This window comes from Peromyscus leucopus, chromosome 6, assembly GCF_004664715.2.
Source record: "Peromyscus leucopus breed LL Stock chromosome 6, UCI_PerLeu_2.1, whole genome shotgun sequence".
Lineage (NCBI taxonomy): Eukaryota > Metazoa > Chordata > Mammalia > Rodentia > Cricetidae > Peromyscus > Peromyscus leucopus.
In genome coordinates, this window is record NC_051068.1 from 62,474,529 (window position 1) to 62,501,478 (window position 26,950).

At 46.3% G+C, this 26,950-nt stretch overlaps 1 protein-coding gene across 1 annotated transcript in view; it reads left to right on the forward strand.

Moving 5' to 3' along the window:
* The window catches only part of Gatb (glutamyl-tRNA amidotransferase subunit B), a 76,466-nt gene that overhangs the window by 22,175 nt on the left and 27,341 nt on the right, over positions 1-26,950 (forward strand). Inside the window, 7 exon segments of the mRNA XM_028860213.2 lie at positions 4,380-4,493; positions 6,712-6,910; positions 7,349-7,471; positions 15,043-15,156; positions 17,335-17,419; positions 19,151-19,195; positions 21,779-21,968. Coding sequence (XP_028716046.1) covers positions 4,380-4,493; positions 6,712-6,910; positions 7,349-7,471; positions 15,043-15,156; positions 17,335-17,419; positions 19,151-19,195; positions 21,779-21,968 — 870 coding nt within the window.

A 26,950-nucleotide genomic window follows, 5' to 3' on the forward strand; every position in this document is an offset into this window, starting at 1 on the left:
CCTCGGTGGAGGGGAGCAGTGAAGCAGAACTTTACGCAGAGAAGTATCTGCACACACTGACTCTAACAAAGGCTATCCTGGAGGGGGTGTGGAGAAAGAAGACTTGGAGGGGAGCCTCTGGCCGGGTGAAGGGGCAGAAACCTTGGTGGAAGAGGGTAGGCTTTAGCCGGAGTCCTGGATTACAGAGGATACAGGAGGGAAATCAGGATATAGTGAGGGATTTGGTGACTCTTCTGCATGTGCCTGGCATTGCATCAGGTAAAGTCTGTGGTACTCAGGGAGAGGACACGTTTGTTTAATAAAGCAAAATGAATTTCCAGACTAGAAGACTGTTTGTCATATTGAGGTCACAGCCTCTTCTTGGAGGTCCCAGGCATCTTTCTGGGGTGTTTTTGATGCCTTATGAACTGGGTATATTTTAGGTTATAAAAAAATTATGGTTGCAACCCTGCTCATGTTTTACAGACAAGCCAAATAGTGGTTCTTTCTAAGAACTGTACAGTACTCCTATTTACTGCCCACCACTCCTGATTCTCTTTTCCAGGCTCTGATCCCCACAGCCTCTCTCTTTTAGTCATGAAATTTGTTGACTATCCATCCACTGTGGATTTCATTCCCCACTCTACCTGCCACAGCTTTCTTCTTTCCTGATGAAAGAATTAACTTTCTAGCTGAGAAGTCATAGTATGAGTTCTTGTGTTAGAAGTCTACCAGTGGGACATTCTCTGCTAATTTATAAAATCCACAGCTCTACCTGTCACTGGACTTCCTATATACCAGGACTGTGTACTGAGTGTACTGAGTGTTTCAGAAAATTGAACATGGCACCCATGGAGCTGAGCATTTGGAAACAGATCTATAGAGCTAGAACCTGGTAAGAAATAAAACATCAGAGGCAGCACCTGCTTTAGGTGGTCTACAGTGAGTGTTTGGGGAGGTGCTGCTTTGGAGCTGTGGCAGATGTTGGTAGTTTTAAGAGCTAAAACTAACTTGCTGTATTCCTTGAAGATTCAGAGTTGAGTATAGTGATTGAGAGTCTGGGTTCTGGAGTCTGGCTTCTAAAATGTGCATTATCCTGGCCAAATGACCTCATCTTGATGCTTCCCTTCATTATCCATAATGAGATCATGACGGTGTCTACCTTCAGATTACAAATGTATGTGATGCACACAGCATTCCTTCTGACATCCCAGCAGTGTGCAGTAAATACTTACTGTGGGTCGTACCTGACATCAAAGGGGAGTCTTTGAAGGTTCAGCTTAGAGAGGTATGTGTATGAGTGCCAGGGGTTGTTGACTTACTTCCTCAGAAGAGTTGGTAGGGCTAGCCCTATACTCTTTAGAGTCACTGAAAGAAAATTCTGGAACATGCTTTCTTCAGGACAAGTTGGTTGTTTGAACCATGATTCTCAGGCTACTCCTTTGATCATATTATATATAATCACTTTGTCACATAGAGAACTTCCAGAAATGAGTTCAAAGGCCAGAAGGTGACAGGTAACACTTAAAAAGAGACTCAGCCATCACTGCCTCTGTGAAACTTTCCTGTTCCCTTCATCCTCATTTGAGTTCACTGTTCACGAGTCTGTTCAGATTCTGGCAGTCCAGGGATGGAAGGATGAACAGGAATCCCGTTCTTGTGAGATTTGTGACTGATTGTGTATATAACTGGAGCGGAGCCGGTCGTTGTGATACAAGCACAGGTCGGGCGCACAGAAGCAAGGTTAGTGCATAGAAGGATGGACAGTAACTGGGCTACGGCAGTGCTGGAGGCGCTTAGACTTTGCAGGGTGGAAGAGAGTCAGGATCTGTAGGCTTGTACAGGAGAACTGACCCCGGAGTACATGTAGGAAGGAGCTAGACCATGCCAGAGCTTGGCCTTTTGTCTTGGGGCTATTTGGACCATTGAGAGACTTCGGGTAACAAAATGCCACAGGATATATTTTTAACAGCATGACTCTGGTGTGGAATCTAGACTTGGAAAGGCAGGTTTGTCTCATCTTCACAGGTTGATGATCACGGCTGGGGCAGGGACACGGTCTTGTTTATCTCTGTGTCCCTGGTGTTTGGCACATTATAAACATTTAGGAAATATTTGGAATGAAGCTAGCTCAAGTTGAAGTTCTCTTTTTTAGTTCTGTCCCCAGAACATGCTGACCTGGCCTCCCATCTGTCACAGCAGCGTGACTAAGATCATAATAAATTCTCCTTTCTTGGCATTCTTTTAGCTGGCGCTCTGTTTACTGGCCCCTCTGTGCAACTGTAGTGTGGTGATGATTGATGTTTATAATTCTGACCCTGAAGTACTTCAGGGCTCCTAAATCATCAGAAAAAGATTAAAATATATTCAATATCACTCTAATGTTTGTGTGTTTTACTGCATTCTTAGTCTTTGGAAATTGATGGCTTCTCGAGTGCTCGTGTTCTTGATAAGTACACAGTGAGAATCTGTGATCACCCACAACTTCAGACTCCCTCCTGGTGCCAGGAACAGGCAACTTACTGTGCATGCTCAGAACAGAGTGACCTGGGTTCTCTCCATGCCAAGGGGAGGAAGCATGCTGGACCAAAATGTGAGAGAAAGCCGAAGTTGCGAAGCTAGTAGCAGGCAGCCAGCAAATCAGATGTAGAGCAGGGAGGTAAAGAATGCACACAGCCAGGCTGTGTCCCAGCCTCAGGAAGAGCACATCTCAGGGCTGGGACGCCAGCACTGCAGCCTGTGTGCCTTGACCCTGACTGCAGGCTCTATTAGTATCGCATTAACAACGCTTCCACGAGATGTCAGACACTGGCATGTAAAAGCACACTGATCATTAGATCATCCTGGTCCCCATGCATATCTTTCCTTGAAAGCCATTTTTATTGTAGGGCTGACAATATCATGAGACCCAGAATGGAGAACTTGGAAATGCTGGGAGATGACTCCATTGGCGCCTTTCTTAGGTCTCAAGAGGGGTGTGATGTTGTCTCTAGAGGGAATTTGTTGAGTTTCCTTTGGGGGTTTATGTATTGCTGTCATTAGAGATGCATCTATGTTTTCTTATACAGTTTACTTTCTAGTCTGTTTGACCAATCAGTTCTCTTCACAGTTGAGAAAGCTGGTCACTGAGTCACAGGTATTCCGCTTGCCATCCAGGCAAGGGCGTGTGTGTGCTTCAGAGAGGTTTCACCTATCATTTGGGCTCCTAAGCCAGGTCTCTCAGGCCTCTTTGGAGGGGCTTAGTTTTTCTTTACTGAAATACTGGGATAGTACTAATTTCCTTCTTTAGAGGGCTGCTGTAAAAGCCCAAGTAAAATAGTTAATGTGGAAACTCTCACTGGAAAGCATTAGCTACATTAACCTAGTGGATATAAATACTGTCATATACTAAATATAATATTACAGAGAAATGCCAGCTACATCAGAGAATACCTCAGATCTTCCATTAGAATATGGAACTTAATCTCATCCTCAAGTTCAGCAGCCTCACAGACTTTCCCAAAATACAATGGGTTATTGATGAACCACTGAATCCCTACAATGGGGTTAGTAAGTGTTCCAGGCGTTACTTTATCTGTTCTACAAGGTCACATCCCTCTTTGGAAAACTGAGGCATGTTGTCACTAGATATCCAGAGAAGTGGAACATGGACCTGATTCTAGAACTTAGCAGTCTCCTTTACTGTGTTACCTAGTCAGTGTCTAGTTCATAACCTCTAAAATTCTGTTTCTGATCTTGGCACTGGGACATTGTCTAGTTGTCTCTTGGGTCCAATAGAACCTGGGAGCTCCAGGAACCCTGCCAAGCCCAGAGCACAAGGCAGTGAGAGCACTCTCTGAGGGAGGTGGCCCACCTGGAGGAGGCATCACCCCAGCCCCAGCCCCTGACAAAATCGCTGTGGCCATTTTGTTCTTAAAAGTTTGTTCTCTTTTCTGCCAGTTCAGCCACCCTCTCAGCCTCTTGGGTCCCACCTGTGCCTCTCCATGTCACACTTCACCACAGCATGAAGTTGTAGACCTGGGACCCTCCTCTCACAAATCACTGCCCCACAGATCCTGAGTGGCTCCCAATTCTCTTTGCAGAGAGGGACAAGGGATTCAGTCCATGCCGTAATGCTCTGCTGGGCATTTTGAAACTCTTTTCTCTGATGCTGTATACCGGGGAAGGGTGCCTGGGATGGCAATTTATTAAGTGCCCAGTGGGCCCCACTGTTGCATACATTTTTAAAAAATATTTTTCTGATTCGCACTCAGCTTGTGAAGCAGAGCTGACCACCTCTTGACTCACCAGCTTGAGAACCAGAGATAGCAGTTTTGACTCTTCAGGGAAGATGTCAGAGTAGGAGAGGAGCAACTGTGTGGCCTGTGGCTCTAAAAGGAGCTTGTGTGGTGTTTGTCAAGGTTCTCAACAGGAGGTGTGTAGAAGCCGCGGTGATGACTGGCTTGGCACTGAACTGCCGCATAAACAAGAAGTCCCTGTTTGACAGGAAGCACTACTTCTACGCAGACCTGCCTGTAAGTATGCTGTGATCTGTCTGCCCTTACAGGTCCTCAGAGCTGGGCCCGCCTGCCTTGGGGGATGGAAGCAAAGGCCAGGGAGTGCGCCACTCATGTTTTCAATCAGCCCTCTGTCCATCGCAGCAGGAGGTGCTGCCCAGCCCTAATGAAGGCAGAGGCCCCCGATGTTGACTAGCTTGCCTGAGATTGTCCTGATCTCTGACTCCCTGCTTACTCTGTACTTCTGTTGGTTCGCTTATAATTGAACGGGGACCGGGAGAGGCCAGTGCTGTCAGGTTCTCCCAGCCACGGTGTTTGGTGCTAATTGCCTGTTAGGACAAAGGCTAGCCCCGTGGTTGATGCGGCCGCCGGTACCCACTGTCACTGCAAACATTGTGAGGACGCGTCTCTTTCATGTAGACTTTCCTAATAAGAAGGCTAGCTCCTCTGGGGACATCTGTCATCTCCCAAGGAGCAGCAGTAGGCAGGATTGGGAGCCAGAAGGAGCACAAACAACAGTAACTAGTTGAGCAGCAAACTCAATATTTACCTGCTTTTCCCCTAAATTTAGAAAGTTTCTGTTTTAAAGTGGTGCCAGTGTGAACAAGAGGCAATTTTTCATAGTATCGCGCTGGAACAAAATTGAAATGTTGAATGGGTTTCTGAAAATAATGTGTCATTTAATCAGCTGTTCTGATAGGTAAGTATGATTGTGAAAAACAATAGCAATAAACATTGCCGTGCTTCATTCTCCCGGAACTGAAGATTTGGAAGAGTTGGGTTTTAGTGGTGAGGGCATAAATAGACATAAATAAAAAGCAAGGTAAACAGTACTCTGTAGCCCCCCCCCAGCCCCCATTTCCACAAGTTCTGCTGTATAAATGAAAACGAAATGTTGGCTTTTTCAGTGCTGGGCATGGCACCTGGGGACTTGTACATGTGAGGTGAGCTGTGTACCATTGACTCATAAAACCCTGGAAGTGTTTGGACTCTCGCCTGTTCTTCCTGCCTGAGCAGTTCAGCATGTCTGGAACAGGTGGTCACAATGTTTCACAAGGCATGCGTATAACACGGTTCATTTGTTGTTTATCTGGAACTCACATTTAGCAAGGTGCCCTGGCGTTTCGTCCAGCAACCCAAACCAGAATTCAGGTCTCTAGGTGGAGAGAGGGCTAGCCTTCTGCTCAGTTCCCCAGGGCACCCAGTGTCAGCGTTTCCCAGAGCCTTGTTAGGAGTAGAAATTCTCCAGCCCTACTCCAGGCCTTCTGCATCAGAAACCTTGAAGCTCACATAAAACATTCTATCATTTGAATTGTCTACTTGTATTACTGAGGTAGTAAAATTTTTAAGTCTTTCACTAGCCTAGTAAGGAGAGGTACCGACTTGGGCCAGTGTGGCCTGGAGATCTCCTGGTTCTGTGTGTGCCTTGGGCAAGTCCCTTGGCCCCCCTTGCCTGCACTCGATAGGCTTGTGGGATTGAATGAGGGTGACGATGATGGTGTCCAGCAGGTACTGCAGATGCTTCAGCCATTACTCTCTGTTTATCTCCAGTCTTCCCATCGCCCTGCATTCCCAGTGTGTGTTTGAAAGTAATTCTTCTTTTCAGTTGAGAAGGGGCAGGCATCCTTGCAACGTCCGTCAGTTATTTTGTGCTGTGTGCTGTCCGTTAGCAGATTGTGAGCACATCACAATACCTTCTGGCCAGAGGAACAAGGGAAGAGTGGCTGGCAGATTGCCTACCCCAAAGAGCAGAACCCAAACAAGCTGAAATGCAGTGGCAGTTGCTGCAAGCCTTGTTGCAAGTGGATGGCTAACTGCTTAGCTGGCATTCCCTAATAAGGGGCTCAGCAGGAGCCTGGTAATGAGATGCAGAATTTAGGCTAATGAGCTAAATGAAAACAATAAATTCTTCTCTTAGGGGCCTCTGACAATGAGATTATTGTTACTCTCAAAAATGGCACTCCAACAAGGAAGATGGGATTCATGTTCCTAATTGCATCATTATTGGGGGTGAGAGACTTGGGGTGGGTAATGGGGTGATGGGAAAAGCCAGAAGAAGAAAGGCTGAATTATGGCAGCACTGTATAAAGGAAGGTTTTGTTGTTGTTGTTGTTTCCTCATTTCTCCTGTTTTTGTGTTTGTTTCAAGACAGGCTTTATGATGTGAAACTAAACGTGAAGTGAACCCCAGCCTTCAGTTCTGGGCTAGTGACTAATCCATGTTGGTTTGTGAGCAGGCGGGCTACCAGATCACCCAGCAGAGGCTCCCGATTGCTGCCAAGGGGCACTTGACATACAGTACCTACACAGGGAAGAAACGGAATCAGGTGACCACCAAGACGGTGAGGATCAAGCAAATCCAGTTGGAGCAGGACAGTGGCAAGAGCCTCCATGATGACCTGAGGTCCCAGACGCTCATTGATTTGAATAGAGCCGGTAGGCTGGGTCTGCCCTACTTCTTCCAACTCTCTCTCTGCTCCGGGGTCTTGGGCACTTCTCTTCCCTTCTAGACTTTTCTCAAACCAATTGAGAAAGCAGACACAGGACCTGACTGGCGGATCAAAATACCCATGTTGGTATTGGCAGAGCTGATGAGAGAGCACAGCCTGAACCGTGCTCCCTGCTAGACTTGCCAATTACCCACCCCTAAAATCGGACAGACCTATCTGCCTTGTCACGGCCCACAGCTGGATGTCCGTAAGCAGACACTGGAAGAAGGGAAGCAGAGTTAGGCATCGACAAGCGACAGAGGCGGGGGAGGAGGGCGGGCTGCTTTGCAGACTGTGCATTGATGCCACGCTTTCCTAAGATTTCCCACTTCCTTAGCTGATGTCTGTCCAGATCAAGTCAGGCTGACTGGCCTCTCTCTGGTAGGAGTCGGCCTTCTCGAAGTGGTCCTGGAGCCTGACCTGTGCTGTGGAGAGGAGGCGGCCATAGCTGTCAGGGAACTGCAGCTGATCCTTCAAGCGCTGGGGACCAGCCAGGCGAACATGGCAGGTAGAGGCTACGTGCATGGTGTCCCTGCTCCGCATCGTCCCCCTCTCTGCTTCTGGCACATTCTATATTTAGCCTTCTCCACTGCACTTCTTTTTCCCCCTTAGAATTTCCCTCAGGCTCTTTTTATGAGCCCCAAACCCAAACTAAACACAAACAACACTGCATACACCTTGAGCCTGAGGATGTGAGCATAGGACTCAGGAGGCAAGATCTACCTTCTCCCACATGCTACATGAGAACTGTGGGATTCGTGAGTGTGTTCAGTTCAGACCTTTCAGAAGAGAACATGGATCATGAATAAGGATTCTTATTTTGTGAGTTCTACATACATAGCCAGTTGCTACTTTGGGAAGATCTAGGTTCTCTTCTTTGGCAAAATTGTCGTCCATCTGGAACATTGAACTACTGTGATTAGATTATTACATACTATGTATCTATGTATACATATTTTGTGGATGCAGATAGTAAAATATCAAACTATTTCCCATTCATTTGTACAATCAAAATATCTTTAATCCCAGCACCTAAGAGGCAGAGGCAGGCAGTTTGTTCTCTGTTGAATGCAAGGCTAGCCTGATCTACAAAGAGAGTCTGAGGCCAGTCAGGGCCAAACAGTGAGACCCTGTCTCAAGAAACAACAATAATAACCCAATGATTTTTAAAACAGAGTAAAAATGTTCATGTGTGTGCAGGTAAAGCCAGTTTTTTGGCTATAAACAAATACTATGATTATATGGGCCTAGAGATACAGCTCAGTAGAGTGCTCACCTGGCGTGTGTGAGGTCCCAGCACTACAAAAAGAAAAAGATTGTAGCAAACTGTCTTGGTCTTCAAGTTCAAGGAGAGAGACCGTTGGGTCTGGAGTATGATGGAAGTCCATGAGTGAAAGTGTCATAACGATACACGTTATTTCTAGCAAGTCCTAGGTCTGTTGACTTCTGTTTCTTCATGGCAGCTCTGTCTTGGCCTTTGCCTAGTGTTCCTTTACTTTCCCTGAAGTCCCTGGAGCAAATCTCTCCCACGGTTCCCCCTCATTTTCCCTTCCCAGAGGCGGTGTGAAAACTCCCAGCACCCTTGGGGCCCTCCCTGGCAGAATACAAGCTCTGCATTTACAGTCTTCTTTCCATAGCACGCACATTAAAGTGGCCACAGTGTGCACTTAGTGAGTACCATTAATGATGATGTTCATCTCCCTGTTGGTGCATAATACTGTGGACACCCTTATCACATCACATAATGTGTTTGCATGTAACAGAGGGTCTTCTGAATTTTTAATGTCACACTTGTCACATAGGGCCTCTTAAAAATGATCAATTATAACTCCAAATTGTGGTACAAGTGAGACCTGAAGACCAAGCTTCCTTATTTGCTCTCATTCATCCTTAAAGGCTGGAGAAACAACCCCTGTGAGTCTGAGTGGCATAAAGGTTAGCTGCCCACATGTTTCTTTTATAGAAACAAGAGCATGTTAGAATAAGGGAATTCTCTATTTTCCATTTATCACTCATGCTGCTTTTTTGCCCACAGAACATAAATGAAATATGGGCAGGTTGGATGGTTAGCCATTAATACGCTAAGCGTTGATTCTGTATCATCTTTTAAAAGTTTCCAGATATTCTCAAAATCACTGACTCCTGCAAACCTATGGAATAAATGAACACCTGTGAGCTGAGGAAGAGCTGTGAGCTGAGGGAGAGTCCCCTCTGGGTCCTAGCAAAGAGGGAAGCCACCATGGCAAGAGCTCATGAGTCAGTGGCAGCTGAGCAGGTCCATTAAATCTCATTTGTTGTGACACTTTCTGTTTCTTCTCCACCCAGGTGGGCAGCTTTGCTTCCAGCCCGGCAGCCAGGAAGCCCAAGTTGTTGTGAAGTGCCTTGGAGCACTGAGGGCTGCCTGGAGGCCTGAGAGTCTCACTTCCCTGGCCATGACATTTTCTTAGCCTAAATGTCTTTGCTCCTTTTTTCTTGTGGCCACTGTGAGACCCCTGTTGTGCCAGCCCTGGGGGCTGCACTTGGAACTGAGGGCTGTCGTGAAGAGGTGCCACTGGAGACCAGTAGACTTGGTGCTTAGGGACTGAAGTGTGAACTGTTCTGGGCTCCATTTAGTGAGTTCCTGGTAGTCTTGCTAATGAGCACAGACCACCATAGCCCAGTGTCTAAGTCATTTCCTTCTCGTGTTCAGCATGTTGCTGCTGTTAAAAGAGACCCCCAGAGCAGTGTGTTGATCTGAATGGGAACAGAAGTAGACCTACTAAGTACTTTAACAGTAATACTAGCTACTAGTTGGAAGGTTTAGTATGTGCTTATTAAAACAGTTTATCCTGTAACTTAAACATTCCGACATTCCTGGGAGATAGTGGTATGCCTGTTTACAAGTTTGTCCAAGACTCATTACAAGTGTCTACACTGGGCCTGAGCCCAAGTGTGCCTCCCTTGTTTACACCTGGTACCACACTTCCCGGCGGTCAGCCATACAGCATCAGGCTGCCACAGGGACCTGCTCAGAGAAGTAGTAGGTGGAGAAGTCTGAATGTGGACAGAGAGCCTGGATCCGAGATAGAATCCAGGCCTGTGGCTTCTAGCAGTGCAAACCTGGGCACGTTACTTGATTTCTTGGAGTCTTATTTCCTGCACTTTTAGAAGTCATTCTCAAATCCTTGTGTGGAGAGAAAGACGGAAGCGAAAGGCAAGCAGGGAGTCACTGGGTGATGAGGAGAGGAGTGAGTTTGTAGGAGCAGGTCTGGGGTTCTGGTGGGGACGTGGTTTGAAATGCCACAGGGGTGTCCAGGTCCCTTTATCACTGCCGCCCTGTTCCAGCAAGTGGATGTGGTGGCGGCTGTAGAGCAGCAGCACGGGATCTGACAAAGGCCTGTGCCGGGTGCCTGCCGCACTCTTCTGTCTGCAGTTCCGCTCATCCGGATGAGTGGGTCCGGTGAACTGTAGTCAGCAAACGTTGATCACGCTGGGCCAGGGTGGACTCAGTGGTGGAATGCCTGTCTAGCATGTGTGAGGCCTATCTCGGCTCTACAAACCGAGGTTTGTAGTCAGCCCTGCCCCATGTTCTGTTCTCAGTTCTGGAGATTATTCAGCAGTAGAATGACCGGCTGTCTCCACAGACCTCCCTGTCCAGGCCTCAGACCCTCACTGTTTGTGGAAACAGTTCTGTCCCCGCGTTTTATTCTTGTTCAGATGTGTCTCAGAAGACGTGACTAGTCTATCACGGTGCTCAGTGGTGTAGTTTGTAGCGTAGCTGTTACAGCTGTCCACTCTGAGAAGATGGAAGTTGAGCTCCTCTTATGTGGGAAGGAAGGCCCCTCAGTGGGACAGAATGCACGGAGGTAAACCTGACTGGTGAGCCTTTCATGCATTGGAGGGAATTTAACTTAATTTGTTTAAAAGGCATTTTGTCTTCACGAGGTAGAATGTCTTTTGTTAAAGTCTGATACTATATCTGAATCCAGGCTAGTGAACTCTCTTTCAACACGGCAGGACACTAAGTGATTCTCTTCAGACATTTATGTAGTGTGGGATTCTCTGGGAGAGATGAAAATTCATGCCTTTATTCCTCTTCCAAATTAGAATTCTAAATCATGAAAGTAAGTAGTAATTCAAGGTCCCCGAGTTTTTTTTTTTTTTTAAACTGTCTCCCAAGCACCGAGGTTTGGTCGGCAGAGCTCGGCATACTTGGGCAGTTTTCCTTTGAGCTTAATGGGCCTTGCATGTGATTCTAATTATAGATTAGTTCTAGTCAGACAGGTTGTAGACTCACTAGGAACCAGTGTGAGACAGAAACCAATCTGTTTGCTTATTGTTCAGGAAAATACCAGTGTGTTGGAATTCGTCATTCAATGGGGTTTAATTTCACTGGACAATAACAATGGGTCAGACCCAGCTCTAGATTCTGAAAAAGGCCTTGTCCCTGCCTTGAGGACCTTACCCTTGGCAAGAATTACATCAACAGAAAAAATGAAAATGACTATTATAGTTATTTTAAGGAAATAAATGCATCTCAGTGCTGGAACAACTTGTGACAGTCTTGATTTTCAAGGCCACTCGGCAGAGTCGATGTTCGGTTAAGAACTAAAGAATGACTCAGAGCCCTAGCCAGCCTAGAACAAGGTGATGAGCATTCCAGGACACAGCTAAGGCAAAGGGCCTGGCCTAAAGAAGAGCTCAGAAAGTACCACCAAGGTTACCAAGGTGGCAGACTGTAGGAAAGGCAGAAAGGCAAACAGAGGGCAATAGGCAGTTGTCGGAAGTGCACCCATCCAGGTGACGTGGGACTCAGGGAAAGGATTCGAGCGAGAGAACACTTAGACTGGGCTACGCTTTAGAAGACTGTAGCTGCTGTGGAGAGTGGGTCTCAGGTCCAGAAGAGAAGCCTGAACCCATTCGAGAATGAGGGATCAGGTACAAGGTGATGCTGCTGGACAGTGATGGTGGCAGAGATGATGGAGAGACGGGTAGACTCGAGATGGTTCTTAGGATGAAGGCTCGGACAGGCTGCTGTGGCAGAGCGGAGGTGGAGGAAAGCAAAGGCGGCTTCCAGGAAGTTGGAAGAAGCAGGGTGTGGTGTTATCTGAGACGGGAAGAGAAGGACAAGAACGTATTTGCAAATCGGCAAGTCAGGATTTGGATTTGGAAACTGGAATACCTATAAAGCCTTGAGTAGGGCTCAGGAGAAGTCTGCCAATGGAGATCTAGGCATCATGAGGACACAGATGATATTTAAAACTGTAAACCACTCTGGAAAGCATGGGAGTCGAGAAAAGAGTCCTGTGGTTTCATAGGAAAAGGACACAAGCAAATGAAGTGCAAATTGAGTGTTCAGGAAAACCATGATCGCATTCAGTGACCAACACTGATGTAGGAAAGAAGGAAACCAGGTAGAGGTAATCCTGGCTCACAGGAGGATTGTGAGTCGAGGCCAGCTTATGCTGTATAGCAAGTTTGAGTCCATCCTCAGCTGTATATTAAGGTCCTGTCTCAAAAGACAGAGGAAACGAAGGATTAATTGATATGTCATAGTGAGGTGAGAACAGAATGTGTCTCTGCCCACTGGATTTGGCACCAAGGGGGTTGTGGCAGCCCTGACACAGCATCTTGAGAGACCTGAGGACAGAAACCAGGCTGTGGAGGGTTAGGGTTAACTGGGTTGAGAGTGAAGACAGTGTGTGCACTAACTTGTTAGAGAGGATTTGCCCAGAGGGAAAGCAGAGAAATGGCTGCTGACTGATGGTGGGGAAATTGGCCTCATGGCAATAGGTTTTGAGGCTTTTGTGTATCTTCTTAATGAGAAATAAACACTACTACGTGTGTACATATCAGAGGGAATGCTTAGAAAGATTGATGACTTGTATGGAAGAGAGAATTAGTGAGGCCCATGTCCTTGGAGGGCAAGAAGGGATTGGAAATTGGGCCCATCCTCAAGGGCCTATCCATTCTGGTCTTAGCAAAAAGCTTAGTTCACAATAGGTATCAGTCACTGGCTCTTCTATGTGGCTTATATTCCTTGTGTTCTGAGAAAGCTGCAGGACCTCCACGGGGAGGCTCGCTTCCTGACAGCAATGCCTAGTAGAGAGAAGGAACACTCACATGTGGTCTTGGAGGTTGAGCCTCAGGGACACAGAGATAGTAACCTGGATGAAGTTCCAGTGGAAAGCTAGATATGGGGTGCACATCTGTAATCACAGTACTCCAGAGGTCTAAGCAGGAGGACCAGGAGTTCAAGGCCAGCCTCAGCTACATAGTGAGTTTGAGGGCAGCCTGAATGGCATGAGACGCTGTCTCAACACTCCTACCTCTTTGAAAAATGAAAATAAAAAGTTCCGGTGGAGTAAATAGTCTACTGCTCCCCTGTCTAGCAGTGGGGGAGCTTTCCTATGGAATGAATGGTATGACTGTTGGTCTGACCAAATAAGATCTTAGATATGAAGTAGAGGAGATGACACATTGGGACTGCTGTGCTCCAGTAAGCGATGGACATGATAAAAGCCACGCTACAGCAGCATGATAGTCTTGCTTAGTTACATCGCTGGGACTGGACAAGAGGCCCTGCTGTGTTGAGACAGGATGTGGTCTCAAAGGTTGCAGTAGCAGAATGGAGAGGAGTGACGCATCTGAGCGTGTCTAGAGGGACCTGATAGATTGGAGGTAAAGGACAAAGTAGGAAATACAAGGTGACACCAAGGTTCCTAAGTGGGTGCCACTTCTCAAAATTCGGAAGAACGTGACTTATTCAAAAGCTGATTTAAAAATCAGCAACTGTAGAATCTGTGCAGTTGTTGAAAAGTCAGAACAGGCAAAATAGGTGGAGCCATTCCCGAGCTGAAAGGCGTCTTGTCAGGCTTTCAGAGCCGCAGAGTGGGGCGCTGTTCTCAGGGGAGTCTGGGAGGGGTCAGTGGCTGGCTGAGCGGTGGTCTCAGGCTGATAGAGGATTGTTGCTGCAGCTCCAGGGTGGGGGTTACAAAGAGCGCTCCTTTTCCTGACATGGGATTTATTGATTCTTTTGATTGTTTGAATATGTTTTTGTTGTGGAACATTTGGGAAATGAATTTATTTAGCCCATCATCAGGTTTATTAAATTTAAAAACCTACCTAAGAGCTAGGAGCAGTGGCACACACCTGTAGTCCTAGCTACTTGGGAGGTTGGTATAGGAGGATGGTAAATTCAAGGCTTGCCAGGGCTCCATAGTGAGACTGTGTCTCAGGAAATAAATAATAAGAGCAAGATTTTGTCTTCCCATCTTGTTGTAAGTATTGCACATAAAGTTGGAGACTAGAACTTGAGCTTTCCTTTGTAAGATAGAAAATGTGATGACTGCTTGTCTTCATATCTGTCTTGGAGTTTTTGCCTCTCTCTTCTTCCTCAAAATCCTTTGGTTCTTTCCACAAACCACCTGCTTCTTTAGGGTCACGTCTCCTAAGCCAAGGAGCTTTCCAGGGCAGAGAAGGTCCCGTAAGGATGGGTCAGCTCTCTTCACCCTTCCACCCATCTCGCTGTAGTCTTTCTGCTTCAGCAAATCCTCATGGCAACCAGGGAGCCTTCAGATGCCTGTTTATGGAAAGAAAATCATTACAGTGCCTGAGAAGGGAGGGGGAACAGCCCAGGTTCCAGCTCCTGCCCTTGAGCTGTAAATTCTCAAGGACTGTCTTATAAATCTCCTCAAAACACATAGAGATCCTATTTCACCGGAGAGCACTGGAGGGGTTTCACATGATCATTTTTGAGGCTTCCCCCAACCCAGCTCAGATACTTGGAAAATAACCGTGGTGTAAAACTGAAGAGTGAACCTCGATTTTAATAACCTTGTTCTCGCTTAGCACACTGACACTACATAGATCCTTCCAGCTGTGCATCAAGAATGTCTGTGTGTGCACAGGAAGAAGCCTGTTTCCACACACCTCAGGACTCTGACTTCTTGCCGTGCCAGGGGAACAGCTATGCTCTCCAAAGCTAGGTTGCTCTAACTAGACAGAAAATCAAGTTAGACACTACTTACCTTGACGTCTCCACACCCTACAAACATTGCTTCAAAGAATTTCTACAGGTTTTGTATTTCCTCCTTCCAGAGGGTCAGCTGAGAGTAGACGCCAATATATCGGTGCACCACCCTGGGGAACCTCTGGGCGTCCGGACCGAAGTGAAGAATCTCAACAGCTTCAGGTTCTTGGCCAAGGCCATAGGTGAGTGTCACCTCCCACTCCTGCGGGCTTCTCTGTGTATCGTCGTCACCTCTCGTTTGTAGTGCACGACTGTGTTTACTAGCTCTTCAGCCATCACTAGTTCTCACAGTCCTGTGGACCAGGTAGTGGTCCTGCAGACGCTCCGGCAACTGTCAGGTTAGCAGAAGCGAAGCTCTGGGACGGCCTCAGTCACGGGGGCCCTCTGACTGGAGGCGTCTCCATCCGTGTGGTCTTTTGTCCTTCGTCTGTGTAGTCCAGGCTTCTGTGTTTGCCAGTGGAGGATCCCAGGATGGAAGAGGCAGGAGCCTCAAGATTCACTTGTGTCCTCAATTCTGGAATTCAACTCACACAGTGTCACTTCGGACACACTTCTTTCAAAGCAACGTGAATTCAAGCCAGACCCAAAGGGAGGGAAATAGACTCCACCCGCTTTGGGAGGATTTGCAGAATATGGTGGCTGTGTCCTACCTCATATCATATGCTTTATGAAGTCAAGTTCATTCTTTAGATTGGATGTAGTCTGTTTGGTTAGTATGTTTCTACTTTTTACTGTTTTCAGCTAGTAGATTGAATGTGCCTGTTCAGTCAAGGTTGGTTTTCGTGGAGCATACAGTGAACATTTCACTGGTGACAAATGTCCGCGAACAGCTCATGTAGAACCGGCTAGCACATGTAGAACAGGCTAGTTCTATAGGTAGTTCCACAGAAGCTAGAAACAGCCTAAGGGAGGCCGTCTCAGAAGACTCGAAGTAGATTGTAAAGGCAGAGACATCCGTAGAGGAGGGAGGGGTGAGTGCTGTCAGGAGTACACAGACAGCAGGCCTGCTGAAGCTCTGGCCTTCGCGGTGCCGCAGCCAAGATGCTTAGTGGGCACCGGGTCTCTGGGGGAGGATTAACGCAGTTCAGAGAGGTTGTTCTCGCCTGGGTAAACCTCGTGTCCCAAACCTGAAATGATGAGCCAGCCTTAATGCAGACACCTGAAGGGACAGACTTTTAGAGAAGAGGCATGAACATGGTTCAAGGGATTACTCATGGGACAGCAGGATAAGGGTAAGGAATGACTCCTGTCTCTGAAAGGGGACATAGTCCACTTTCTGAAGCCACCAAAGGAGTAAGGAGAGAGACTCGCGCTTGGAACCTGCATTTGTGAAGGAGCTTGGAACGAGTGGAATGACTCTGCCTTCACCCTGGACGTGCCATGTTCAGGGCTGCGTTGATCTACGAGGTGGTGACCAACCAGAGGCAGGCAACCAGAGTTTACAACTTGTCTGTAACGGGTATGGGAACCCGGGTGTTTTTAGCTGCCCCGAATGTTTTTTTGAATATGAAGTGCCCTCTGAAGCAACAGTCAGAATTCTACCTGTGTTCAGACACAGCCTAGCAGAACCAAAGCTTTGCCACCGTGGGCTTAATTCCCCAAGCCTGGAATTTTCCCACCAGGTTTTTTCAAATCCTGTTGGACCTTTTAGCCATCATTTCAGGTCAATCAAGGAGAACACTCAGGTGAGGGAGGGGGTACAAATGGAGTAGTTTGTGCTGCTGTCTCTTAGCAGCCAGATTAAAAGGTCTGAGCAAGGACCGTGGGGTAGGAAGTTGGGAAGGCTTACTTTTGCAAAGGGACTTAGCAGTTCTGTGTTTCAGCCATGTTTAGCTGTGTTGATTGGCATAGTCCATCTATTCTGCTGGGTAGTGGGAGTATGTGTTACAAAGCAGTGGTCACAGATATCTTGGAAAATAAAATGAAAATTATTCTCTTTCCAAAAGTGTACATACATTTTCACCCATATTTTGTATAAAAATTTTGAGGGTTACCAGGGTTCCTTGTGACCCATCTGCTAGTCCCAGGATAAGAAATTCTAATAGATCACAATCCTAGATCTGCAGTCACTGGACCTACATAGCAGTCCCAATCCTTCTACCAAGGTGTCTGTAGTCTGTACTCGGTTATTAATCTCTTTGAGCTGAGATGTCCAAAAAAGAAAGAGGAGGGAAGAGACATGCTTCTTAAGGCCCTTCCCAGTTGTGAGAAGAAAACACAACTCACAAGGGAATGATCATCATAAATAGTCTCCTTGACTTTTTTTCTTTAACTTAAGAATTGAGAATGGTTTCTAATTATTGCCTGCATGGATGAAAGGGATTCAAAATATACTAACTTGCTGTGTTTTTTTTTTATAGACTATGAAATTCAGAGGCAAATCACTGAACTTGAGAATGGAGGTGAAATTCTAAATGAAACTCGTTCATTTGATTATAAGCTGGGGTGAGTTTGTGTTGATGAGCCTGTTGACCGCAGCTGGGAGGTTGGGGCTCAGCCATGGACTGGTCACGTAACAAAGGTCCTTAGCTTCTCTGTAGCCATAAGAGAAAAGATCACTGCATCCCATTGGAATGAAACATGGTCTTCTGGGCCCTGGAGTTCTGCTGACCCAAGCTTATACAGAAGTGCTTAGTCTCAGCTCTAGGCTACCCTTTGCTTCCTGCTTTGTGGCAAGAATTTTTATTCCCTTAAATCATCTGTGAGATCTCTCACAGCCTAAGCTTGATGCTTAAAGGGCTAAGAGCTGGTTGTAGGGATACGGTACCAGTTATTTTTCTGTTACTGTGATAAAACAGTATGATCAAAAGCAGCCTATGGAAGAAGGAATGTATTTTGGCTTGTGATTCCAGAGGTAGGATCCATAGTGGCAAGGGAGGCTTAGCTGTTAGTGGCTGGAGCAGGAAACTCTGAGATCAAGTTCAACCACAAACACAAACCAAAGAGAGCAAGTTGCAAATGGGCAAAGCTCTGAACTTCGAGTGACATACTTCCTCCAGCATGACTGAACTGTCCCCTGAAACAGCACTGCCAGCTGGGGACATTCTCATTCTCACCACCACGGATACTTTTCTGTGGTGGTTTAGATAACATGGATCCTAATTTTTCTCAGTCTGAGTTTTAAGATTTTTTACTTTAAGTAAAATACCAAAGAATGTTCAAAAGTCTACAGAGTTTGTCTGAAAGCTGGCTGGGGTTTGGCTCGGCAATAGAATGCTTGCTGCAAATGCTTTAACACCCCGGGTTCAATCCCTGTCTGCACATACACGAAATATTGAAGCAGTTTGGTTTTGTTTTTACAAAATTATTTTTCTAAGCATTTCCCTTTATTTATATAAAATAGGAGAGCCATAGGAGATAGAAGATCCAGTCCATAGGAGAGCCCATGGACATCTGAAGAGCTTGAATTTGCCTGTCGTGAATTGAGAAAGTCCTATGCCTGACAGCTGTTACTGTAACAGATATTTGAGCTACTCATCTTAGAGTTAATTTTGGTTCACGGTTTCAAAGGTTTCAGTCTGTGATTTGGCCTATGGTGGTACATCATGCCCCAAGCACATGGCTGAGCTAAACTCCTGACCTTGATTGTTAGCTTGATTTGATTAGTAAAGCATACCTTTAGGTATTTCTAATGGTGTTTCCAGAGACCATTAGCCCCCAGCTTAATGAATGTTGAATCCCTTCATGGAGTCATATGATGGTATTATTAGGAAGTTGGGCCTGGTAAGAGGAGAAGGTCTCTGGGTACATATCCTTGGGTATATATCTTTGTCTGTTCCTACATTTCCATTTCTTTGTTTGCTTTGCCATACCTTCCCACCATGATGGACTAATACTTCTGAAGCCAAAAACTAAAATAAATACCTGTTTTCCCTCCTAGGTTGTTTCTACCAGGTATTGGTAAGCATGAAGAAAGTAAACACACTAGGAAACAAAAGATAGAAGGTGGGACCAGGGTTCCACAGTCTCCTTTGAGGGCATATTCTAATGACCCAAAGGCCTTCATCGGGTTCCATCTCTTTCTGACACTTCTAAAGTTTCTACCTCTTCTTAATAGGACTAAGCCTTTAACACACAGCCTTCGCCGGAAATACTTGAGCGCCAGCCCCTTTCTGCACGTGGTCCAGCCAGTTGCACGCAGTGTTGACATAATGCTGTCTGCTCTGCCTGTTGCAGGTGCACCATGCCCATGAGAGACAAAGAAGGAAAACAAGACTACAGGTGATTATTCCTCATCGGGGTACACTTCAAATCCATTTGAAAATCAGCATAACGATGCTGGAGAATTTGGGCAACCACTTGTTTTTACATGAAAGAAGTCAAGATTGCTTATTTTGTTGTATGTAAACTAGGAGAAGTGATATTTTCTTGACTTGATAGCTGCAGAGTTTCTTAAATAGGAATTCAGTTGCTGGAAGATACCTGTCCACAGGTTTCAGTAACAAAGATGCTGTCGTTTAACTAAGAGGCTGGCAGGTGAGGGAGGGCCTAGGCTTACATTTGCTGGTAATATATTCTGGAATATATTGGGAGGATGTGAAAACGGTCTGTTAATGGAGGGTCCCTTCAAACCTCAGGTGATGCTAGTTCATTGCCAAGATAAGCAAATTAGGCCACCAGTTCACCCATGGAGTACTCACCTATTATGTGAGAGGTTCTGGGTTCCATTCTTAAACCCCCCCTCCGGGGGGAGTGGGGAGCTGTTATGTAACAGAAGATTTCCACATAAAACAATAACGGTAGCTTAAGATAAATTGAACCTTTCACTTTTTCTCAGAGTTTAGCAGATTACAAAGATGGAATTTGCGTGGCTTTCCTTTGTGAAGTGTGATATACCTTCTCTGCCAGAATCCTGTCATGTGCCTATCAGAGGCTACAGGGGCTTTTTGTTGTTACAGTGGTCTTCTAGGGTCAGACTTTTCCACCTTCTTTATTCTCCCATGTTGCTGCTCCCTGTAATTCCTTACTGACCATGGAGTTTGCCTTTTAACTCAGCCAGCGGCTTCTCCTAGAACCCCCATATTAGACAGCAGTGGGTCTCCAGAAGCCTTCCTCTTGGGCTTCCATTGCTTTCAGAAGACAGACTGCCCACAGCTGAGACGGTACTGCACTGAGGAGTTACCTCTACTCTAGGTCCTCCCTGCATGGCTGGGCACTACCCTGCATGGCTGGGCACTACCCTGCATGTGGCACTGCATTGCTGAGCACTACCCTGCATGGCTGCAGACTAGCACTACCCTGCACATGAGACTGGTGCATGACTGAGCACTACCCTGCATGGCTGAGCACTACCCTGCATGGCTGAGCACTACCCTGCATGACTGAGCACTACCCTGCATGACTGAGCACTACCCTGCATGGCTGAGCACTACCCTGCATTGCTGAGCACTACCCTGCATGACTGAGCACTACCCTGCATGGCTGAGCACTACCCTGCATTGGCTGAGAGCACTACCCTGCATGGCTGAGCACTACCCTGCATGGCTGAGCACTACCCTGCATGGCTGAGCACTACCCTGCATGTGACTTGAGAGCACTACCCTGCATGTGGCAATGACTGAGCACTACCTGCTGAGCACTACCCTGCATGCTGAGCACTACCCTGCATGACTGAGCACTACCCTGCATGGCTGAGCACTACCCTGCATGTGCTTGAGCACTACCCTGCATGAGCTGAGCACTACCTCACCTGCATATGGCTGAGCACTACCCTGCATGCTGAGCACTACCCTGCAATGGCTGAGCACTACCCTGCATGGCTGAGCACTACCCTGCATTGCTGAGCACTACCCTGCATGGCTGAGCACTACCCTGCATGGCTGAGCACTACCCTGCATGGCTGAGCACTACCCTGCATGGCTGAGCACTACCCTGCATGCTGCACTACCCTGCAGCTGCACTACCCTGCATGCTGAGCACTACCCTGCATGCTGCGTACTACCCTGCATGGCTGAGCACTACCCTGCATGGCTGAGCACTACCCTGCATGGCTGAGCACTACCCTGCCCTTTGGCTCTGGGCAGAGAGAAAGCAGTGCTGGAGCAGAACAAGCAAAGTTGTATTTGATTTCTTAAGATGAATGCAGTACTGTAGTCCATCTGAGTATTAACAACTGACTGTTTGAATGGGAAGTGGAGTTCTCATGTACTTCTTCCCAGGCCCCTGTCCCTCAATTAATATGGTTTACTACAACAGTGAACCAACCATATTGCTGCTCATTTTTCACTGAAATCCATAGTTTACACTGAGATGCATTCATTCTTGGCTGTCCATTCTGTGGGTTTTGGCATTTGTCTAGCGGCCTGAACTCACCCTTACACAGGTTCACTACTCTGATAGTGTGCCAGGCTGCACCTATTCACCCTCCCCCCCCACCAGCTTCCACATTTCATTCAGGCAAAATCCATTCTGTTCTACTTCTCAAGAAGGGAAGAGCCCTCTCTTCCCTCTTTGACTTTTAATTTGTTGTACAAGTACTGCTAAAAACAGAAATTTTAAAGTAGGGACAGTCATCTTTCTTCCTCACGGGTAAACTGTCTCACTCGTCCTTCAGTCTCCGGCCCACTGACACTTTCCTCACTGGTATAAACCAGAGTGTGGCTCGGTTCCATGCCACCCTTTCCCCATCTTTATTCTGTAATGTGAAGAATGGGTTTGCTGTGTGATCTTCACTGGGGCATTCAGAAACCTTTGCAAGTGTTCTGGCTTTGTACCTAAGCACAGAGCATTCCCATCATTGTTAGATTTGTGGTTCTAATCAATCCAGACACCCAGACTCAGGTCCCAACTGTTCTCTTTGTTTAGGTTTATGCCAGAGCCCAACCTGCCTCCCTTAGTGCTCTACGATGCCACATCTCTGCCTTCAGATGCAGACTCTCAGCAGGTGATCAATATTGACCAGCTTCGGGACATGCTTCCTGAGCTTCCCAGTGCAACCCGAGAAAGGCTTGTCCAGCAGTACGGGATGCTGCCAGAGCACAGCTTCACATTAGTGGTAAGTGTCAACTGGATCCCAAGTTAGCCCAGCTCGGCAGATTGGATGATCCTCCACAGAGCCCCTGCATGCACTGTCAGGTGCATTTCCCCACAGAGCCCCTGCATGCACTGTCAGATGCATTTCCCCTACTCCAGATACTCTGAGAGGGGTAAGGCACAGTGCTGCCCTGGACAGTACATGCTCCTCCTCAGCACACCAGATTGAGAGTGAAACGATCCTTCAATGCTTGCTCGACAAGGAAGCCCTGGAGAGACTAGGAAGCTAGTTCAGATGTTAGGGATGAGTGTGTCCCCAGGACGAGTGTGTCTGCAGGACCAAACACATATCAATGTTTAGAGTTTCTGGATGTCTTAATTGTGATGAGCCATGACAGGATGTTAGGTTCCCAAAAGCCAGAAAATATCCTGTATAAAATGTTGCAAACTACTAAACATCTTCATCCTGTGAAGCTTGGGGATGCCTCTTCTGGGCCATTAGAGAATCTGATACCCTTGGGTGGCTTAGGGATTTTCCATCCTTTTCAGAACTCCTTGGGGCTTTGTGGATTTCTTTGTCACGACCACAGTAAAGTGATGCAGCATCAGTGAGGGTGGCATTCTGTCACAGTTGTCATCTTCTTGTCAACAGGAGAAATCGGGAAGTTGTTTTGTTGGGTTTGAGTATTTTTTGAGACAGAGTATCATGTAATCTAGGCTGGCCTTGAACTCCTGTCATTTCCAGATCAACAAAACCTGTGGAACTGGATTCTTGCTTTTTAAATGATCCAATAAGTATATGGGAGTATTAGGATATCTATATCTATATCTATATCTATATTTAATAACCACAATATAGTGGTTTCCAGTGCACTAGGCAGCCTACTCCTGGTTGAGTGGTTCTTTTTGTCCTCCATAAGTCAACTGCTTCAAGAGTAAACAGATGCGTGAGAACTCCTGTTTTCTGACCGATGATTAAGAAGGCTGCTGTTTTTCTAGCACTAGCAACACTCTAGGTTGACTTGATCATTGCCTCTAGGGGGTGCCATTGTGTCCTATGCATACATACACCTGAGATAACTACCATTGCACTTAAGTTGGTAGCATATCTTGGCCAGTGTCCTAAAGGAAAACACTGCTCCAGTCTGTCATTCAGCTAGTGGAGCCATCAGCAGATAGTTGCAGAACTCAGCTGATCAGCATCCTGTACAGAACATCTCTAGACCTGGGCTCCTTACAACTCGTGTATATTTCTTAGATTTTTGTCTTAGTGGTTACTATTGCTGTGATGAAACACTATGACCCAAAGCAACTTGGGGAAGAAATGTTTTATTTGACTTATACTTCCACATCATTGTTCATCATTGAAGGAAGTCAGGACAGGAACTCAAACAAGGCAGGAACCAGGAGGCAGGAGCTGATGCTGAGGCCGTGGAGGAGTGCTATTTACTGCCCTGCTTTACATGGATGGCTCAGCCTGCTTTCTTAGAGAACCCAGGACCACCAGCCCAGAGATGGCTCCACCCACAATGGCCTGGGTCCTCCCCCATCAATCACCAATTAAGAAAATGCCCTACAGGCTTGCCTGCAGCCTGATCTTATGGAAATGTTTTCTCAACTGAGGCTCCCTCCTCTCTGGTGACTCCAGCTTATATCAAGATGACAGAGAACTAGCCAGCACAGTTGCTGTAACAAACTGTCTTAATCTTTACATGTCTCCCATCACTTTTGCCACTCGAACCCAACACTGAACTGCAGACCTGCATCTTATTAGCATTCTGCAGCTCATCTCGGGGAAGAATGGAAGGGACCAAGGGTTTTGGCTTCATAGAGGTCAAGGCCATCTCTCCATCTGACCTTTGAGCAGCTGGCTTCAAGCCAGACATTTGAGGTAGTTTGCAATGCACCAAAGTTTCTTGACCATTTCTTTACTGTAGCCTGATTTCCAAGAAGAATCCTCTGAATATGAATTAAGAACTGTTGTTGTATATCAGTCCTCTGTAAGAGAAGAGAAGGGTTTCCTGAAATCTTCAGAACACAGCTGTTTCACTCCCTCGAAAAGCAACTCTTGACATTGTCACACTTGGCCCCTGGAATGTGTCTGCCCCACTTTGCTGAGCATAAGTTCTGTAAAGTCAGGCCGCTGATATGTATGTTTGTGTCTTAGTCTTCTCTGGGCCACACCCAGCAGGCCTTGAATAAGTGCTATTAAGGACAATGGCAAAGGAGTGCATCTGTCTGAATAGTTCCTGAACCTGTTTAGGGGAAGCTAACTCTCCAAGGTAGCAGGCATTGGGTGGGGAGCAAAATTGTTTCCTCCTTCACCCCTCATAGTGTTTACATTTACTCTGGTACTACACCTGGTCAGCTCTTTGGGAGACTACAGTAGATAAATGGAGTAGAGGAGCCCAGAGGAGATGTTGAAACTTCAAGGAGGTGATTGGTTTTTGTTTTTTTTTTTGGGGGGGGGGCATTTTTTATACTTATTTTTCTTAGTACCTTTAAGACATAATATTTATAGATGGAAGATAATGTATTAGGTGACTTATAAAACAAAAAGATAAAAGGGTTTGTCCTTGAGATTTCCAGAATGAATAAAAATTGGAGATTGGAACAGACAGAATGATTCAGACAAATTGTTTCCCGAAATTAGGCAGCCTGAGCCCTTTATGACTCCATAATCATTGGAAGCTGAGTTACTCATAACATTCCCGACAATGATATGTTCATGTTTTTCTGCCTTCATCAGAAACACAACAGATTGCTGAGAAGGGCAGATGCACAAATCTAATGAACCATCTTTCAATTTAAAGAGTGCCCAGGAGTATTCATTAAATAAATGGCAGTGGTCGAGGTGTGCTCACATGGCTTCCACTCAGCTCAGTGCCTTCGGACTTCTTATTTAATTAAGTAGTGTGTGCACCCCCACACACATATATTCCCCACAAATAAAAACCCTTCAGAATTTAACTCACTTTTGATTTATCTTGCTGTTTTCCTCTGCAGTAAACACTAAATTATGTTTTGTTAGTCTTGTCTTTGACATTTACAGAACTTTTGCTAATATTCCTTAGCATCTGCTGTCTTATCAAGCATGTAGTAGGTCTCATTGCCTGGACAGACAGATGATTGAATGAATGGGATACTACTGTATTACACATGAAAATCCTTAAGAAGTAGTGTTCCTGACAGTTTCTAAAGACCAGATACATAAAGCACCCTTTGACAACCCAGCACAGTCATGGGGCTGTGTATGCATCACTGCACCCTCGGTGAGAAGACTCAAGTGACTGCTCCAGTCATGTCATGTGTCAAGTCACTTGGTCTCAGACACTATGTTCCAGCTTCGTTCTGTTAGCAGATTACCCCTAGTCTGGATTTCCTCTCCTCGCCGTCCTGAGAATCCCCTCTCAAAACGAAACCTGTATACTGATTTTCTCTACCCACATTTGGATCTTGACCCACTGAAGACTCCCAGTTATTTAGCTAACCTTCTTCCCGTCTTAGTCAAACCGACTTACTTTCTAGTCTCATTTGTAAAGATTAATGTAGAAATGTAGAAGCTGAGATCTATGGACTAGGGTTATGGAAAACCAGAGAGTCTGATAGTAAAGCAGTACCTTCTGTGAGTCGGTGGATGTTGGAAGAACTCTTAGAATTATTAGAGTTATATGCATGTGCTTTTTTTTTTTTTCAAAATCTTCTAGGCTGATGTTCATGGGAGCATCACCTCCTAGCCCGAGTGTCTTGTTTCTTTCAGGAAACAACACAAGGGATGGGAGCCATTTTTCCAAGCAGCCTGTTCCAGGCAGCTTGCTCACCGAATGCTCTTCCGTTGACCACATTTGCTTCAGACAGCATCCAAGGCAGGTGCTCTCCTGTTACACACGAGGAAATAGAACCTTTCTGTAAGGAACTTCATACTCGTGTTGAACCATGCTTTATGTTTCTGAGCTCTGCTACCTGCTCACACGCACAATGTGCAGCCATGCCAAGTGGAAATAATGTTTTTAGGTAATGACTGGTTTGGATTGCCTTCGTTTCATTAGTGGAGGAAATTGAGTTTTTACTTTTGCTAAAACTTAATGCTTAATACAGTCCCAGGATTGTTTTTAGGAAGCTCAATCAGAAAGTACATGTTCATTGAAAGCTTTTAGCCACTCTTGTTGGTTTTGAAGATGCCAGACTGTGCTATAAATAAACATAAAATGTTGTCTACTAAATTTTGTGAAAATCAGTCAACTGCAATGGAAAATGAACAGCACAAGTCGTGCTGATTTTCCAAGTGGAAAAATTAGGTCAAAGGTAACATGAGCTGTCTTGTACATCTTCATTTATTTTGTTTAAACTTTCTGCGGGAGGCCTCTGGGGCCTTTGGTCTGGGTCACTGAGAAGTGCCCCTACCTAGGGCAGTGGGTAGGGATTGTGGGGCTGCTTTTCTGAGGCCCTGGGTTGTTGAGTCTGGTGCAGATGAGGCACCTGGTCGGGACCTGCTGTGAGCTCTCATGCAGCTGCCTGTGCATGGGAACAATAGATGAGTCATCTGCACAGAGCTGCAGTAGGGGAGCAGCTGCCCTGCCGCAGCCCCAGGTCAGGCTTTGGGGAGGGCTGCTGCACCTGCTGCTGCCCTCTCCCTCTGTACAGACTCAACTTGGCCTGTTACTCTTCACACTTTGGGTAGTCCCAACCCAGTTAAAGCTCTCACATCTGACATAGGCACCCCAAAGATGGTAGACATAGCAGAATCTTCATTGAGTCTAAAAATTGTGAAGAGAGTTAAGTGGACTTCCAGAGTCTGATTCCAGAGAAAAGAGTGTTGGTATCAGGCAGCAGGCAAACGTGGCTCAGTGGGAACCATGCAGAGCAGGAGTTTATAAAAATCCAGTCTGACCTCCGTGAAGCGGCAGGAAAATGTGACGTCAGCCCCACCTCCCCTCCAACCACTAACCTGTGCTACCTACTGTTTGTGTGAGTGTCAGGCTTTGTAGTCAGCCTCAGACCTGT